The sequence below is a fragment of the Asparagus officinalis genome, chromosome 1 (assembly GCF_001876935.1).
Source record: "Asparagus officinalis chromosome 1, Aspof.V1, whole genome shotgun sequence".
Classification (NCBI taxonomy): Eukaryota; Viridiplantae; Streptophyta; class Magnoliopsida; order Asparagales; family Asparagaceae; genus Asparagus; species Asparagus officinalis.
Window position 1 is genome coordinate 117,089,500 of NC_033794.1, and position 18,510 is coordinate 117,108,009.

Genomic DNA, 18,510 nt, shown 5'->3' on the forward strand with positions numbered 1-18,510 from the left:
TTCGGTCGACCGGTGCGGTCGACCGAAAACAGATATGACAGGTCTGAAAAATTGTTTATCTGATTTTAAAACACTGTTTAAAAATATCAAATAAATTCCAAAAAATATAAAACTTTGGGGAATGATTGTAGACATGATAATAAACATAAACCTATGAAAATATCAAAAGGACTTCCCAAATGAAAAATATCATCATTTTACAAACTAGTCCAAAACATGAAAATATGAGATACTTGAATTTTGATGTTTTGACATAAACCAACTTTTGAAACTTTGTGAAATGTTTTTGTAGACTTAGTAAAACATGTATAAACTGATATTAAAGTCTACAAACTAAGAATACAATATTTTCACAAATACAATAGAAAATGAAACTATGAGTATGTATATGAAAATATATTTGTTTCATATCTATGTAGATAAACCAAATCACAATGATAAATATGAAACATGTAATTTCATATTTATAGACATGAAAACCAAAACTTGTGTTGTATATATATGTGATTACATATATATACAAGAAAACTAATAAAATGTGTGTGTATAGATAATTGAGCTTAGAGTATATAACACACATAATATAAATCCTAAACTAAATTACCCAAGCAATCTTGATCTTCAATAAGCTTGACTTGGTACACATTGCGGATGAAGCTAAACTTGGATCTTGAACTTGAATTGTACGATACTTCACTCCACAATTTCGCCAACCTCCATTTGATATGATCGTTATGGCGCAATCCATCCATCCTCCAACTACGTTGTTTGTCTACAATAAATAGAAATGCACAAACACTAGACAAACAACATTAGTAGTAAATTGTTTGTAAATCATCATCAAAACAAGAAGGCCAACAGTATTGAGAAGCAGTTTATACTCGTATACTCTTCGGAGTGTTGCCGTTCTTATTTGGCTTATCCTAGTGTTATGACGCCGGCTTCAACCAAGGTTTGGATGCTATTCTTTAAAGTAAAGCAAGCCTTGGTGGGATGAAGGATCCTCCTGTGGTACGCGCAGTACTTCGGATCTGCAGTATTGTCAGCTTTCTCCTGATTTGTGATGGGCGGCAGCTTGATCTTGTTGTTTTCAAGAAGGGTCTCGAAGATGGCTGGAACGTCTTCGTCTTTGAATGAATACTTTTTTTGGAGCCTTGGATCCGAATTCTTCTGTTGTCTTCGGAGCTGTTGTTGTGACGTTTGATTAACGTCAATAACTATTGTGGGTGCCTTCCCTTCATCATGGGACACGAGACTCGAATTCAGAGGGTTAACAATTGGTTGGTTTCTCTCGACCTTCCTCCTTCTGAGGAAGCGTTCGGCCTGTTCTCCGCGCACCTTCAACTCTCTCCAGGTATTGAGCGGCTCTACTCCCATAACGTCCAAGATGTTAATGGACAAGTTGTTATGACAGGTTTGCAAGATGAATTCCTCTTTGACGGGATCCTTGCAGTTCATTGCCTGATTGCGGAAGCGTTTGATGAAGGTATCCACCGACTCTCCGTCTTTTTGTTTCTCATCGAAGAGTGTCCTGACCGACACTTCGGTGTCATCATCGAAGAAATGAGCGAGGAACATGCTTTCCAGGTCCTCCCAGCTGTTGATGCTTCCGGGCTTGAGACGGCGGTACCAATCGAAGGCAGGCCCGCGAAGGGTGCCAACAAATGACCGGACCGTCAGAGGCTCGTTGCCAGAGATCTCACCCAAATAGGACTTGAAATAGATCAGGTGCTGAGTGGGGGAACCTTTCCCGTCAAACGGTGTGAAGTTGATCAGGTTGAATTTCGTCGGATACGGGATCGAATCCCACTCTTTCGGGTAAGGACACGGAATGCCGGTCTTCTTCACCTCTCGAGCAGACATCAGAGCGTCAATTTTTCTTTCGAGATCCTTCATCTTTTCGGCCTCATCTATATCCTGTTTTGGATAATTTTTGAGAGGAATAATACGAATACCGAGACCCTCTGCGAAGCGGTCTTGGGGCAGCTACACGCTGACAATACTGCCCGGATAATTTTGGTACACGGACAGTGAGAGTCCGCTTCCCAGGTACTTCTCTTTCGAGATTTATTCGTACCCCAAGCTCGATAGTACAACTCATCGACATTGCGATCGGAGTAACCTATCGGCTGCTCACATGGATTCTCAGGTATAACGCGTTCGTCTGTCTGACGTGTTTTCCTATGAGTAAACATTGCCTTGTTGGCGTCTGCAAGAGTCGCATGTTTGGAATCACACCTTTGTGAGGGTGAAACCTTAACGGGCTCCTGATTTTTTGCACGCACCGCCAAGCGGGCCGTTGCAGAAATCCCTTTGTTAGGAGGTCGCGTACGACCCCCAGTCCGGATGTTGGCTCGAAGCTCCTTCAACGATCTCCAGCTTTCCTTAACAAGCGTTTTTCCTCGATTCTCGGGTAGGGCACCGATACGATCTTTCAGAGGAATCCTAAACTTGGGGAAATCCGCGCTGCGGTAGGGCTTTATCGGAGGTTCGGGATCTGAAGTTGACGAAGGCCGGAGAGCAACGTCGCCTGCTTTTGCCTTAGGCGCTGATTTGGCTTTTGGCACCCAAACTTGTCTGCGCTTAGGCGGCTTCTCCACTGCTTCTCCCCTCTGCATTTCTTTCGCTTTCTGCAAAAGGGCTCTCCTCGAGAGTAGACCGGGTTCTTTGGACACGAACCCATCCGTTAATTGGAGATCAAGAGGAGGATTCCGATGCTGGTCGTGGCGACAGATTAGCCACTTGGCGCTTTCTGAGCTACAGATCTGCTTGGTAATGGAGACCATCCATCTGATTCAAAGCCTTGGCGAATTGGCGCGCGAGGCGTTGTCGTTTCCTTTGACGTGCTCTCTTTGATAGAGTTGGCGCGCCTTCAGCAGTCGACTCCTTAATCATGAAGGAGTTCAGATCTGCAAATTTGGCTTCATTGAACGCCGGTGGATCATTGCAAGGTGCAACAGCAACAGCGGCGGAGAGATCATCTTCTTGGATCTTCAGATCTGAAGACCAGCAGATCTTTCTGGAGGAGGAGGCACTCTTGCACTTGCCAGGGGCTTTACCGGAGGTTCGGGATCTGAAGTTGACGAAGGCCGGAGAGCAATGTCGCCTGCTTTTGCCTTAGGCGCTGATTTGGCTTTTGGCACCCAAACTTGTTTGGATCTCGGCGATCTCTTAACTGTCTCTTCATCTTGCATTTCTTGTGCTTTTCGCACAAGGGTCCGGGCATGCGCAAGCAAGGTGTGGCGCTTCTGGATTCGCTCCTCGAGAGTAGAACGGGTTCTTTGGACACGAACCCATCCGTTAATTGGAGATCGAGAGGAGGATTCCGATGCTGGTCGTGGCGACAGATTAGCCACTTGGCGCTTTCTGAGCTCCAGATCTGCTTGGTAATGGAGACCATCCATCTGATCCAAAGCCTTGGCGAATTGGCGCGCGAGGCGTTGTCGTTTCCTTTGACGTGCTCTCTTTGATAGAGTTGGTGCGCCTTCAGCAGTCGACTCCTTAATCGTGAAGGAGTTCAGATCTGCAAATTTGGCTTCATTGAGCGCCGGTGGATCATTGCAAGGTGCCACAGCAACTTCATTGAACGCCGGTGGATCATTGCAAGGTGCAACAGCAACAGCGGCGGAGAGATCGTCTTCTTGGATCTTCAGATCTGAAGACCAGCAGATCTTTCTGGAGGAGGAGGCACTCCTGCGCTTGCCAGGAGAGGCGGATCTGGAGGAGGAGGAGGAGACGTACTCCTCGAACTTTTACTGGTCGAATTCATATTCGACCTCTTCGAGCACCGGGATCTTGATCGTCGGCTGCGGCACGACAGCTCCGGAAGCGAAGCTGTTGGCTCCCACTGTGGTCGCCAGTTTGTTTGCGGAAAAAGTTGCTATTTCCATTGTTATCGAATCTATTATAACTTTAGTCGTTACAATAAACTCGAATGAAATAATCTGATTGCTGAAAAATTGGGCAGAGCTTCGTCGATCCGCGAGGAGATCTAGAAACTTGAAGCGCCTATCTCGGATAAAGCGAGATATTTGCTCTTCTTAGTATTAACACAACGTGATAATACTAAGGATCGGGTACGGGTGATGTAGATCTGACGAAAAAACTCTCTTGCGTTGAAGTGCTCGATCACTCTTCACTCCGGCAGGGCTTCGCCTCTTTTCCAAAATTCCAGATCTGAAAAAATGAGGCCTAAGGTTTGTATTTATAGGCATGAGGGATAACGGAGCGGTTAAAACGGACTACAGGGCCCAAATCCGCGTTGGGACACCCCTGGGGTGTCTCGGAAAATCCGAGACCCCCTTGGGGTGTCTCGGAAAATCCGAGACACCCTTGGGGTGTCTCAGAAAATCCAAGACACCCCTGGGGTGTCTCGCATTGACCGAGACGCTCCGTTGAGGTGTATTCGTCCGCTTCCGCTGTAAATTCTTCGTCCGAACTCGGATTTTAGTGATTCGAAGTGCGTTGGAAGTCTGACGAAGAGTTCTATCAGCTCCGATGGTTGGATTATCTGTAGGATGAACGAGACACGAAGGACGTTGTTCCTTTTGTAAACATCGCGAGGCTCTCGATTAGCCCGTGCCTTCGTAGTTCGTCGATTCACTTCAATCGTTCATCGACATCAATCGAACTCATGTGGATCGGATAGTGACGTTCATCGTCGTTCTTTAACACTGAGCTGTTCGTGGAGACCTATGGGCAATTTTCGATGCCTACAGGAATATATCAAAAAAAATTGGATTTAAGATAAGGTTAGCATTCTCTTCTCTATTTCCTATTAATCCTACTTCTGTCATGGGATTCTGATATTAAATTAGATCCGATTCTAGATAGAAAAAACCTACGGCATGCTTTTGATAAGAGCAAAAACCATCCATCAAACAAAGAGATTCATAAAACATCATGTTTGTATGGCAAAGATTTGGAAACAAAGTCAATATTGCAAAATCAACATACCTATTAGTAGCTTGGGATCCCCAATCGGTTGAAATCCCTAATCGGCTTGAGAACCCCAATCGGCTGAAACCCCCAATTGCTTGAGATCCCCAATTGGTTGAAAATTCCTCTCTTCTTCTTGCTTGCAGAAGCCCCTCAAATATTATTCCTATTAATAGCTCTCTCAGGTGAAAAAGTAGAGAGAAGGAAACGCTTATTTTCTTCCCAATTTCGCTGCAACGATTTCCCTAATTCCGCTGCGAGAAGCGGAACTGGAAAAATTCCGACGCCTACCCTCGTGTGAGAAGGCGGAACAAGCCCTATTCCGCCTATTTACGTGGGATAGTTATCCCCTCTTATGACGGGATAAATTCGCAAAGTGCGTCACGTGCGGGATTGTTAACTCTTCTCTTTTTTTTCCTGTTTGGCAGGCTAATGAAGGGTTAAACCCACTTAACCCTCCATTTATCCCCTTGCCAAACACTGCCTAAATTATCTTCGACATGGATTGAAAAGGCAACAAATGTTATGTAATTGAAAAAAAAAATACATTTGCATGATAACTGTATACATGAGTAAATACTCATGCTTACAAAATACACTGCACTCAGAACAAAAATATCTCAGCAAATACATTAGGTTAATAAACTAGCAACATATCAATATTTTTTCATAAATCACACTTAGCATCACTAATACAACGTTACAAAACAAGGATTACTCGCATTAAATTTCCTTGGACACCTCTCAAAAATCCAAGGCCTTCAAAACTCTCTCAAAAGAATAAATCTAATCAACATTTTCTTTTCTTTTTTTTTTTCTTCTTTTGGTCAAAATTTATCATCCATCCAGTCCAAAACTATACTATCCAAACTAGGAATCTCATCAGCATCCTTAAACCCCCAAAACCCAAAATCCAAACCCGCCAAGTCGTCAAACTCCCCATCTGCCATACAACTGCATAATAAACCCTCCGTTATCGGATCGTCCTCCGCTTTCGTACCCGGATCCGGTTCATCCAAAACCGATATAGGAGAACTATGAGAAAATTTAATATTTTCGACGCCCTCGTTACTCTCGATGGCTATTTTTTCCTCCTGTATTTGCCTCGCTGCTTCTCTGTACGCCTCTGCAGCCTCCTCGGCGGTATTGTACGTACCGAGCCATCGACGGGCTTTCCTTATCGGGTCGCGGATCTCCGCGGCCCATTTACCCCATGCCCTCCGCCTTACCCCCTTATACAATGAGCTCCTCTTGGGCCTCGACGGCGCCTTAGTGGGCCTCAACTGGGCTACAACTCTCTTCGCTTTATTGGGTCTTGGTGCGTTTTTGAAGGGCTTGGGCCATGATATGCTGAATTCAACAACGGCCCGTTTTCGCTTCGTTTTCTCAATTTCCACGGGTTTTTTCTCTTCCTCTTCCTCTTCTTCATCACCCGACGATTCAGTTAAGTCTGGATCATCGAAAATGACTCGGATTCTTCGGACTTGTTGTTGAGGGCTTGGTTTCTTCTCTTTCTTCTTCCTAGTTGAATTCGACATTGCTTCTTGATCCTGAAAATGTGAGAAAAATAACAAGAAATTAGGCCAAATTAAGAAGCTTCAAATCATGGGTATTGCTTAAAAAACGGAGAATGAGCCCATTTACCTTGTAGACTGCAAGCGCATTGAATCAGAGAGAAGAATCACCCAAGCCAATAATGGGTAGAAATGCAAATTACTTTACTCCGAGCCCAACTCTGCAAATGCAAGAAATTAAGAAAAATAAGGACGAATTGACAAAAAAGAGGTCGAAAAAAAATCTGGGTTTCGCTACAAAACAGAGATCGAATCCATCACCTCGAAGAAAAGCTATAAATCAAAATACTTTATTTTTCAATACTTTTCTTTGTTCTTTCGGTTTCTAAAACCCAAAGCTAAGAGCTTTGAAAGAGATAAGGGTTTTAGAGAGAGAGAGAGAGGGACGTCAAGATCGAAAATCAATGGTTAGATTTGGCTTGGATTGGTATCACGAACTTTGTCTTTTTTCCTCGCTCCAATGGGGACCAAAGTCTTATTTTGAAAAACAAAATCACACAGCAAAAAGTACAACAAAATAACCAGAGAAGACAAAGACGCAAATCTCCGTATGCAAATAAATAATTACAAAAAAAAAACATAAAGAAAGGAAAAGGTGAAAAATATCTCTTACCAATTTCTTACCTTGCGCTCATATTGATTTTTTTTTTAATGAAGAGAGAGAGGGGGGGGGGGGGGGGGGGGGGGGTTTGAGCGAGTTTTTTCTCTGTGGGGATTTATAAAAAGATATTTTTTGGGGGCAAAATTTGGTAAAAATATGGTTGTGGGTTCATATAGGGATTTGATAAGCAAAAATAGAATATTAAAGGATTTAATGGAAAAGTGTTGGTTTGTTGGAATTTAAAATCTGAATCCGTATCTATTTGTTTTGCCAAAAAATATCTGATAAATGAACATATGCTCCATTTACCCTCACTTTTACGCACACGAGAAGAGGGAAGGGGCGAAATTCAAACTATGGAAGTGGATTTTCCTGCTTTTTTGTTTTCTCTTTTCTTTTTCATTTTGATTTTTTAATATTTTTTTGTCTGATTAACAATAAATTACTTCTATTACTTCATACGTAGCCAAAATACATTTTCATATTGTTATAATTTGTAAGACCATTACTTTTCAGCGGTTCATTTTTCTTAGTACATGTTTAGGTTTACCGAATGTTTTTAGATATATACGTGACTTCAGCAATTTGGAAAGAACTTCTCTGGCACCCGTTAAAATTAATTATTCTGCCAGCTCAGTGCCAGATGAAGTCCACCAAAATTTGTGACTTTGGTCCTAAAAGAAAAATCGAGCGAAAGGAAAGAATTCTATGTAATAAAAGGTTGTTTATGAAAAGTAATTAATTTTTAGTTGGTAGGTTTTTTTTAGAACAAATTTTCAAAACAGCATCAAATCAGTTTTTATTTTTCAAAACTGACCCACTTTTTTTAACCAAAATCGACTCATTTTTTGCCACATCAGCTTAATTCCATTCCTAAACAGTCGGGGTTGGCAACCCGGACTGTTTAGGAGGTTGTTAAACCCTAATTTTTATTCTTAAATCCGATTTTTATGCCCTAAATAGTCAGGGTTGGCAACCCCGACTAATTAGGAAATGAGATTAAGCTGACATGGCAAAAAGTAGGTCGATTTTGGTATAAAAAAAATGGGTCGGTTTTGAAAATTAGAAACTGGTTTAAGGCTGTTTTGAAAATTTATTCTTATTTTTATGATCATTGTGGTGAAAGTCCAAAGAGGTACTTTTACGGTTCTACCTACTTGAAAAAAAAAAGATATTCTAAACAGAATCCTTATAGACTCTATTGTTATTTCTATCAGGCTACAGATTATATGATAATGTTAGTATTTTTTTTTTTTTCCAAACCAGCAAAAAGTTCGTCTGTGTCTAGTAATGTTTGTTTCCGCAAAAGGTCGTACATAATAAGTACTAAATTTTATTAAAACTTAAGAGAAAACACCACCGGTGCCATCGCAAATTAATTGTTCTCCCAACTCAATGCAAGATAAATTTCAAGTAACCTTGCCTTTGGGTTTGAGAGGGAAGCCAGTCAGAACTCGATGATTATCTATAGTAAGTTAAATGGAAGGTAATAACTAGCTAATAGTAGCTATTTAATAGTTGATTGAATTTTTGTTTTATAAAAGGTTTTGGCTAAACGGTCAAAGGGAGTATTTCTAGCTCCAACCGAAATAAAATACTCTACAATGTGAATGTGATGATCCCTGATAAATTTTAATAACTATTATTGACAAACGTTAAATAAATAAGAGAAAATGAAACATACTTTCAAGTATATATATAATGAAACGTACATGTTTTGAAATAATCCATCACTCTATTGTTCTTGTATAAGTACTTAGCAAAAGCATGATGTGGTTTATAGGCGAAAGAACAACACATTTGATTGGATCATCTAGCTACCTTTGTTCTATAAATCTTAAATAAAGACTCGAAAACTTGGACCTCTCCACGGATGAACAAGTTTGGCAGTGGCACCCAATCCTCAGAAGAGGTGTTACCACGGATGAACAGATCAGAGAGGTCCTTGACCTGCATTCTAGTATTGGCTCCTTTGAATGTAGTACCTCTCCAAACTTGGACTCACTATGGTGGCCTCTCATTGCTACAGGAAAATTTACGGTAAAATCTCTTTATTCATCCATCATCTCAAGAGGGTGTTTATCTAGATTCTATAAGTTTGTTTGGAAATCCCCCATCCCTCTGAAGGTGAAAGTCTTCTTTTGGCTTGTAAGTAACAACAAGCTTAATTCAAGGGCTAACTTAGTCTCTAAGGGATGGAAAGGCGATCCAAGGTGCCCTTTCTACAATCTTGAAGTGGAGAGTCAGGATCATTTATTCATTACTTGTCCCTTTGCTTCTTCCATCTGGACTATACTCTTTCCAAGTTTTGGTATTGCTTCTTTGCCGCATAACATGCATGATTTGATTCTCTTCAAAGCACCAGTAGCTGATGGCATTCATATTAGTTGCATTTGGAAAGTGGTTCTCCCATGCCTTTGTTGGTGGATTTGGAATAGCCGCAATAATCTTATCTTTAAGGATTCTCAGCAAAATCCAGAACTGGTAGCGGCTAATGTGGCTAGGTATACCCTTCATTGGACAGGTGCATATGAAGATAAGCTGGCTAAAAGGATCAGAAGGGCAGCAATCAAGCTGCAGTTTGATGAAATTGTAAGGAAAAAAGCTGCAGCAGATGTGAGAGATAACTTTGCTGCAGATTAGAAGCCCAGGCAAGAATTAAGTAGTAGCTAGAGGCTTTTTGAGAATCTTCTCTCTAGAGGAGCAGCCTCCTCCTTACTTTTAAGGTACAAAACCATATTAAGTATCTTAAGACAATCTGATGTGATATCTTTGTTGTTACTAGCTTATGCTGGTGTTTCTTCTGTTTTTTTTTTTTTTGGTCTTCTATCGCTCTTGTTTCAACAGTCCTCTGGCCTCCTTTTGGGTGTGCTAAGTAATGTTTCATATATGTATGATCTTTGATATAAATAAAGTTATATGAGCAGGAAGTTTATTCCTGCTTTTTCAGTTCAAAAAAAAAAAATAAAGACTCGAAAACTATTTACCGCAAAGTTTAACCTATTAGATGTTCAAAAATTATATCCAATGTAAATTTATGTTCACACATGATTTTTCTAAATCAAGATATCCATTAAGGTCGTGGGTGTAGATGATCCTATGTGGTCAAAGGGCGTATATTTATTTTTCTTGATTATTGCAAGGATGACATAGCACAAGCTATTGAGAAATGATTTATGAAGGCCGTCTCATATTAGTGCTTAAACAACATGGCTTGATTGCACATATCCCCCTTAGTATCTTTGTTTCGCACATGGACTTCCTGTAATTTCAGTTTGGCAAATAGATTTTTTTTTTTTTTTTTTTTTTTTTTTTTTTTTAAAAGGGGGTTATGTTTTTTTTTTTTTTTTTTTTTTTTTTTTTTTGCATACAGTGAGTCTATTTAAGGGCAAATGAGTAAACATTTTTCACTTAGTGTTTATCTGCTAAAATGAAACTACCTGTGTGCTGAATTTAAAACAACAACGATATTGGGGATCTATATGCAGTTAACCCTAACTAACGACTTCTACATTCCTAATGGACTAGTGGAAGATCAAGAAGAAGAATTCAAAAAAAAACCCGGTTATCAGGGAAGTCTGATTTCAAGCAAAGACGTTTAGTCATTTAGGTCCGTGAGGTCTATCCGATTCTTATCTATTCCTCTATGATAACTAGATGACCCAAATATTATTATTCATGCTATAGTAATTTACTATAATATTTATTATTACATCATTTTCAAAGAAATATCACTGTAGCATAAACGAGTTACTAGAGCATCATTAAAAAATTTACTGTAACATTTTGAAATATATTACTATAGCATAGGTAGGATACTGTAGCATTTAAAAATAAATTACCGTAACGTTTTAAAAAATATATTGCGGCAATTAAAAACGGGATTACTGTAGTGATAAAAAAAGGAAAAGTCGTGCTTCGCACGTGGTGCACACTAGTTTGAAGTAAAGATTCGATCAAAATACTACATACAAAAAGAGTGATCTATACCATTCAGATGAGGTTAGATGATTAGTTTGAAAACTGTAGCTTTTTTATTTATGGTGTAGACCACTTCACTCTCATAGGAATGGTTCTAATAAAATTCATGCTGAATTATTTGTATCTACTTACTAAACACGTGCATATACATAAGAACGGGTATAATTAAAAGAAACACGTATCCATCAGAATCGAATGAAACAATATTTCGCAAATGGCACTTTATCAACATGTCTGATGCACGAAAAACAATTTCTATCTTAGCAATAAGGATAATTGGATTTCTTAATCCATATTCCGGATGTTTTATTTATAATCTCATCAATGTATTTTCCTATCAAAAGCAACAAAAAAAAAACAATATTGATTTGTATTCCTAGCAAAAAAAAACAATATTGATTTGTATTCCTAGCAAAAAAAAAACAATATTGATTTGTATTCCTATCTTATAGAAAATGGATATTTCACAAATTTATGCATATAAGATCGGATACGGATGCATATATTTTTTGTGGATATTCATAGCCATTTACACCAGCAGAAAGGCAAACTACTGATTATCTAGCTCCAACATAACTAATTATAAAAATATCATCATCAAGAGACACTTCAAGCTCAAATGTAGCATAAAAGCAGAAAGATGGCTTAGCAATAATTGTGGATGCCAAATACATAAAAATTTTATACAATGTACACACAGAATGCTTACAAAAGGGGGAAAATGATAAGTTTACTTACCTTGGTTTTTGGAGCCAAACATTTAGGGCATGTTTGGATTCGTAGGGGGTGAAAGGAAGTTAAGGGAAACTAAGTGAAGGGAAGGGAAGGGAAGGGAATTCCCTTCCCCTTGGTTACACCCCAATTTGGGGGTAACAATTTTTATACTATTAGGGGGTGAACCAAGGTGAATGGATGTGAATTAACTTCACCTCCTAAGTGTTCCCAAACAAGGTGAATGGAGGTGAATGGTTCCCCTAACTTCCCTTCACCCTCATTCCCCTCAATCCAAACAAGCCCTTAGGACTTGTTTGGATTTGTAGGGGGTGAAGGGAAGTTAAGGGAAACTGAGTGAATGGAAGGGAAGGGAGTTCCCTTCCCCTTGGTCACCCCAATTTGGGGGGTAACAAATTTTATACTATTAGGGGTGAACCAAGGGGAACTAGGGTGAATTTACTTCACCTCCTAAGTGTTCCCAAACAAGATGAATAGAAGTAAATGGTTCCCCTAACTTTCCTTCACCCTCATTCCCCTCAATCCAAACAAGCCCTTAAACTGAAGGCAGAAGGAATTAATAGAGCCCTTCAAGAGACCCCAAGCTAAAAACACAGGGGTAGGTTTAATTAAATGAGACTATCGTCCAAATTTGAATTGGACTGGCGTAACTGATTTTATGATCATATACATACACACCTAAGTTTAGAAGGACTTAGGAGTCCCTCTGTGGCAAAAAATATATAGCTTCCTAAAATTTTAAACTTCTTTGAGCAGGAATTCTTTCTAATATAAGGGCTTTTTTTAAATAATTTTTTTATACATTGTACAGATTAAATGCATAAACTCTTCGGCCTTTTCACATACATGTCATCTATGATATTTCCGAAATCAAAATAGCTCACAATGTACATAAAAGATATCATATATATATATATATATTATTCTGAATGTTCTTTTTAATATTTCCAAAGGAGAAGGGGCGGGATGCTGCAAGCATCATTATACCTGTAAAAAGATGGAAAATATTTATAAAAAGTCTTCAACAATAAACAGTGGTGTGGCCAGGATTATTTTTTGCCCTGGGCGAAAAATAAAGGTCTGGGCGAAAAATAAAGGTGGTCTAAAACACCTCACGAGTGCATCAGAATGCCTTCCTCTGCATCGTCGATGGCATGTTCGCCGCCCTCACCTTCCTCAGGGGAAAGAAAGAAAACCTCCTCCTTAATTATGTATTGACACTGCCAGACTCATCCAAGAGTAATTTTCAGGGTTGTGTGTCGATTTAATTATGCATCATAAATAATTAATTATCACAATAAATTCTCTTTCTTAGTCATTGACATTAATCTCTCCATTTAACTATAAACTAATTCCAAACATTCTATGAATTTAGCTCAAATTATATACCGACACTGTTATATATATATATTTTCAAATCTTGCGCTGGGCAGCTGCCCAGGGCAAGGCTAATGTGGCTCCGCCACTGACAATAAGATGGATGACATATTGTTCCGATTACGGTCAAGATTAAAAAAAAGAATCTTTGATTAAATCTTTTTTTTCAGATTCTTTCTTTTTTTTTCGCCCCCCCCCCCCCCCCCAAAAAAAAAAAACAAAAAAAAAAACAAACTTACGCCTTTTTTTGTCCCTTAAAGCCTCTCTCCTGTTTGGGAAAGTGTCGTCAACTCATGCCAGTGCGTGTATTGGGCTGGGCGTTTGTAACAACAAAACACATATGAGCACACAGTGGACTTAAATTAGATTGGGCCGTAAACTGAAATTTGCGTATGAGCCTGTTACTGAGGGTCCATCTGCCTAACAGCCTCTTAATTATTCGGACAAAAAAAAAATTTAAATTTAAAATAAAAGGGAGGAAAACTGAAATAGTTGATGACTAAAAGTTCGAGGAAGCGCCTCGTTCGCATAATCTAGAAGCGAAAAACTTAAAAAGTAAAGAACTTAAAAAGGACGAATGTGGCCCAGAGCTTTGAAGCAACCCGAGTACATGTTCAAATAGAAAACCCCGTTCACATTTTAAAAGTGACACCTCGCACCTACAATTTTTATTTCTAGTTAAATAATCATCAACTTTCTCCTGAAATCATTACTTTTCAGTATAAGAATCGTAATACATATATGCATATGGAATTTGTATGATATTCATATTCTACAATATTAGTGTTTATATACAAATTAATTTGAAAAAAAATTAAAGTAGAGGGAGGAAAAATACCCTTCCTTAAAAGTTAACGAGATTTAAGACAATCATGCAAAGCTCATGAGAATTTGGGGGTAATTGCGTATTAGTCCTTTAACCATCCATCATTGCAAATTAGTATCTCAAATATTCACATTTGCTCATTAGCCCCTCAAACTTATATGCCTCTTCCAATTTACTTATTCTACTTTAGTAACGTGAGTTGTGAGGAGCATATTCTTATTTAAAATCCATCAACCCGCTTATCCTAAAATTAAAACCCAAAAACTTTTTCTTTCCCGGCAGTCAAGGGCGACCCAAATCCATTTTAGAGCTCTGTCCATAGTAATAATATGCCCTCTAATCCAATATAATTCTCTAAATTTTCTACTTTTATCTATTTCCCATCATGTACCAGAGGAAAACATATATTAGGGGGTGTGTTTAAGTAACCATAGATATTGGGTTACTAATTATAACTCGATCATGGTTAGAAAAAAATAATATAAAAGCTAACAGAGATGAGAGTGGAACAATACTGCAGATTTTAGGTACTAATGAGTAAATAATGAAATTTAAGTGACTAATTTGCAATTATGTATAACAAAAAATGTATTAATGTGTGATTACCGCAAGAAATTTAAGTGACTTGCCCTTATAATTTGCTTGTTTTTCCATCAACTACACCCACTAACTCACCCACCTCACCCCAATTAAACTACAACCGTACATAGAGGCAACCAAATCCATGTGCTCATCTCTCCAGCACCATACGATTCACACCCACTTCCATCCACCCAAACAAACCATCACACAGAAGTACACGATAATTTCATAATTTGCCAAAAGGACCACAACAAAAAGAACAAAGACTAGCAAAAATGAACATATTACTTTCGAATAAAAATCCCAAATTTTGTTATACCGCAAGATGTCTTGTAAATAATGGGGGTGCGATTGTTTCGGGTAAGCCATTGGAAAGGGTTGAAAAGGCTTGGACAAAATCATAAAGTACAAATAAATTTATAAATTATATATTTTTTGTTTGTTTCACTAGAAATTTTTTATAAATTTTTTTCTAAAGGGGAAGGAAACAACACTTTTTGCAAGAAAGTCAATTTCTCTCGAATATTAATAGAGAAAAGATTGTTGAAAAGATAGGTTTTTAATATTTAAATAATGGATGGTGTGAAGAGTTAGAAAAATATAATAATTAAATAATACCAGATATTTTTATCTCAAGTGATTTCTTAATTTTAGATTTTAAACCAAATAAAAAAATAACAAAGAAAATATTTACTCTCCAAATTTTGACGCAAAAATAAATAAATAAATAAATACTTCTTAAAAACACATAAAAAGACGTAGAAATAGATTTTCTACTAAGGATTTCCTTTTTTTAAGGAAACCAACAAACACGCCGTAATGGGAAAGAATCTCCAGTACGGCCAAATCCACGCTGACAGTCCCTTTAACGCCAAAAAAAATGGGTCAAAAAAATTTGCATTTTGCACCCCAGAAGAACAAATAGAAAAGACGAAATAACGAAAATGCTCGTCCCCGTAAATTTCAGTCCTGTCCGTTCACAATTTTGACCAAAGTTTCACGAACTAGTCAAAGTCAAACACCGTCCTCTTTGTGCAAGTTTTACTCCACAATATGCAATTTGTCAATTGTGCAAGTCCTCTTACGCAAAAGGGGGAAAAAAATCCCACGGAGTAGGATGTCAAAAAAATTGACATCTATAACGGCTAAATAACAGTTAAAAAAGAAGAGAGGCAAACGGAATAATTAGTCAAACCTCGCCTTTTCTATCTCTCGTTACCCTTTCTCTTTAAAATTTACAACCTCTTTTTAAAGACATAGAATAAAATAAAATAAAATAAAAATAAAAATAGAACCCCCGCACGGGTCCCACAAGCACTAAAGTCAAACTGCCGGCAAGAACTCCGCCTGCCACGTAAGATCCGAAAAATCCTGGGTCCCATAGACCCCACCGTCGTAATCAAACAAACCGCCGTCTATCATAACGCCTCCGTCGTATCCTCCGTTATCCTCGCGAGATCCAAACTCGCCGAAATCCAAATGGACCTCGTCATCGAACCCCCAAATCTTACTAAACCCCACCTCCTCCGCCTCCACGTCGGNAGTTCGTCGTCCGACGCCTCAAGCAGAAACCCTAGATCCGGCTGTTTCGTTTCAAGATGCGACGCCGGAATCGCGATCTCTTTCTCCAAACTCCGCATCACAGAATCGAGATCGGTGTTATCGGGTTCGGACCCGTCGTCAAGGATATCGAACAACAAATCCTCTCGAATCCGCTTTGCTTCAGGTACTTCCTCCTCGTTTTCATTTTCTCGTTCTCTCTTGTTGTTGGTTTCCGCCATTAGAGAACTACAAAGAGGGAGAAGAGTTTGGGTTTTTTTTGGGAACAAAACTGTGACAAAAACAAAGAGCAGGCGCACAACGGGAAGAAAAAAGAGCGGGGGGTGTTTCGGGCAGAGGATAGAGGAACTCCGCGTTGGAGTTTATATAGGGAGCGCTGATTTTATTATAAATTTTATTTTATTTTTTAATAATTTAAATAAAGGTGGTGGGGTCAAGAGGACAGGAGCGTGTAGATCGGAGATCTGTGGAGCGTGGAAGCGGATTTGTTGGGGCTTTTCTGTTGCGTGGAATTGAAGTGGTTTTAATTTATTTTTGAAGTCCGGGATTAATTGGATTTTGGAGTCCGGATTTGGCGTCCGTGAGTATCCGACCGCGTCAGCGGCTGGCTGGCTTTGCCGGCTGAATCGGCGCTTTAATTGGATGGAATCGTCGCATGGGATAATATTTACGGAAGTGCCATTTGAAATTTGAAATTAGGGGGTGTTTGGTTCAACAATTTTATAAAAAAGTTTTCTCAAAAAACTAGCAATGATATTTTTGTAATTAAAAATTTTCTGTAGATTTTCGTAAACTGTGTTTGGTTTGAAAAATATTTATAAAAATATTTTTTTTAAAGTACAGAAAAATATCAAAATTTATAGAAATCAATTTCTTCTTAAAATGGACGAAAATCACCCAGAAATCTGACACCTCATTGACACTTTTCTATAAAGTTAATCTTTTTTATAAATTTAGGGGATGTTTGGTTCAATTTTTACAAATTATAAAAAATTTTGATATTTTCTATAAAGTTATGGGTCATTTTCTTATTTTAAACCAAACAAACAAAGTACAAAAAATAAAAAAAATACTTTTTGACTTTTCAAAACTTTTCCTAAATTTTTTTTAAGAAATATAAGGAAATCATATTTTGGGTAGAAAATATTTTCTATAATTTGTAGAAATTGAACCAAACACTCACTTATTCATGGATCGTTTCTTTTAAAAAAAAGAGATTAATGGGTATCCTTGTCATAGATGGAGATTTTCCTTCTTGTCGTCTATTTGGCACAATCCCCACCATCCTTATAAAGTACGCACAAATCCTCACAAACTCACACTCTCTCTTCTACTTTATGAGGATGGTGGGAATTGTGCCGCATAGATGTCAAGAAGGAAATTTCCTCCAATGACAAGGATACTCATTCATCTCTTAAAAAAATTTAGCTGCTTACTATCCAACTGGAATTAGTCGTACAATTCTTTTTTTATATAAATAAGTTAGAAATTATTGTATTTATGGAATAGCTATGCATATCCCAGTACCTTGGAGATGCAATACTATGGTTAGGTGGCTTAGGGACCGTAAAGTTATTTCATCTCACTCATTTTTGATTGAGAACCCCTGCTCGTATGCGGCTGGTTTTAGGAGATGAATATTTGTATATCTAGTATCATTTTCAAAATTAGGATTATGGGATTAGAGGTATAAGATGACATTTTTTATGAGATAAGAGATGTTTTTATCTTTATGCGTAAGAAGGAATATCTTTATTAATGAAAAAAAATAGTTGTTTCAAGGGATCAAAGTTAGAGTGCACGGAGAAAGTACAAATTAGTGAAAGTAAATAGATAGATGATTAATATTAGCAGCATTGGAAATGTTTCAGATTAGTTTTAGACGAAGAAAACATAGAGAATATTGAATACATAAGAAAAGAAAATTTTAAATAAAATGAAAGATGAAAAGTTAAATGCGTAATTAAGTGTTGGGTATCAGCTGCAATAATTGATAACTGTTCTAGTACAATGGTAAGGTACGCATTTAAGCAATGTTCTACTATAATACGGTACATCTCAAATGTTGTTATTTATATTTGTAGGACTGTGCCTCAGCATGTACATGGTATATATGAACTTTTGTTGTTTTTTATATGAATCACATTGTTGGGACCTTAATTTTTTTTTTAATTGTGTCAATGCCACAATTTTATCATCCATGTGAGTAGCCAATTCAACCTTTTTTTCCCATGTGTAAAAGTTCTCAAAATCCAAAAAAATGTGATTCAACATTTACTCCCTATTAACTAAGCACAGAGAGAGAAAAAACATAAAACTAAAAAATGCATTTCCTACTC

At 38.0% G+C, this 18,510-nt stretch overlaps 1 protein-coding gene across 3 annotated transcripts; it reads right to left on the minus strand.

Moving 5' to 3' along the window:
* Window positions 5,546-7,174, minus strand: LOC109844041 (ethylene-responsive transcription factor CRF2-like). 3 transcript variants are annotated; one of them, XM_020413058.1, is made up of 3 exons: window positions 7,137-7,174; window positions 6,583-6,673; window positions 5,546-6,488 (listed from the first exon to the last, which is right to left on the minus strand). In XM_020413058.1, exon 3 carries the CDS (start codon window positions 6,474-6,476, stop codon window positions 5,766-5,768), a length of 711 nt encoding a protein of 236 aa, XP_020268647.1. In that variant the 5' UTR covers window positions 6,477-6,488; window positions 6,583-6,673; window positions 7,137-7,174; the 3' UTR covers window positions 5,546-5,765. The 3 variants fall into 3 exon arrangements, with proteins under 3 accessions (XP_020268647.1, XP_020268655.1, XP_020268640.1); XM_020413066.1 differs by having other exon boundaries at window positions 7,126-7,167; XM_020413051.1 differs by lacking the exon at window positions 7,137-7,174 and adding an exon at window positions 6,774-7,041.

Excerpts from the sequence above, each read along its gene's own strand:
- LOC109844041 (XM_020413058.1), bottom strand. The coding sequence starts at position 6,476 with ATGTCGAATTCAACTAGGAAGAAGAAAGAGAAGAAACCAAGCCCTCAA.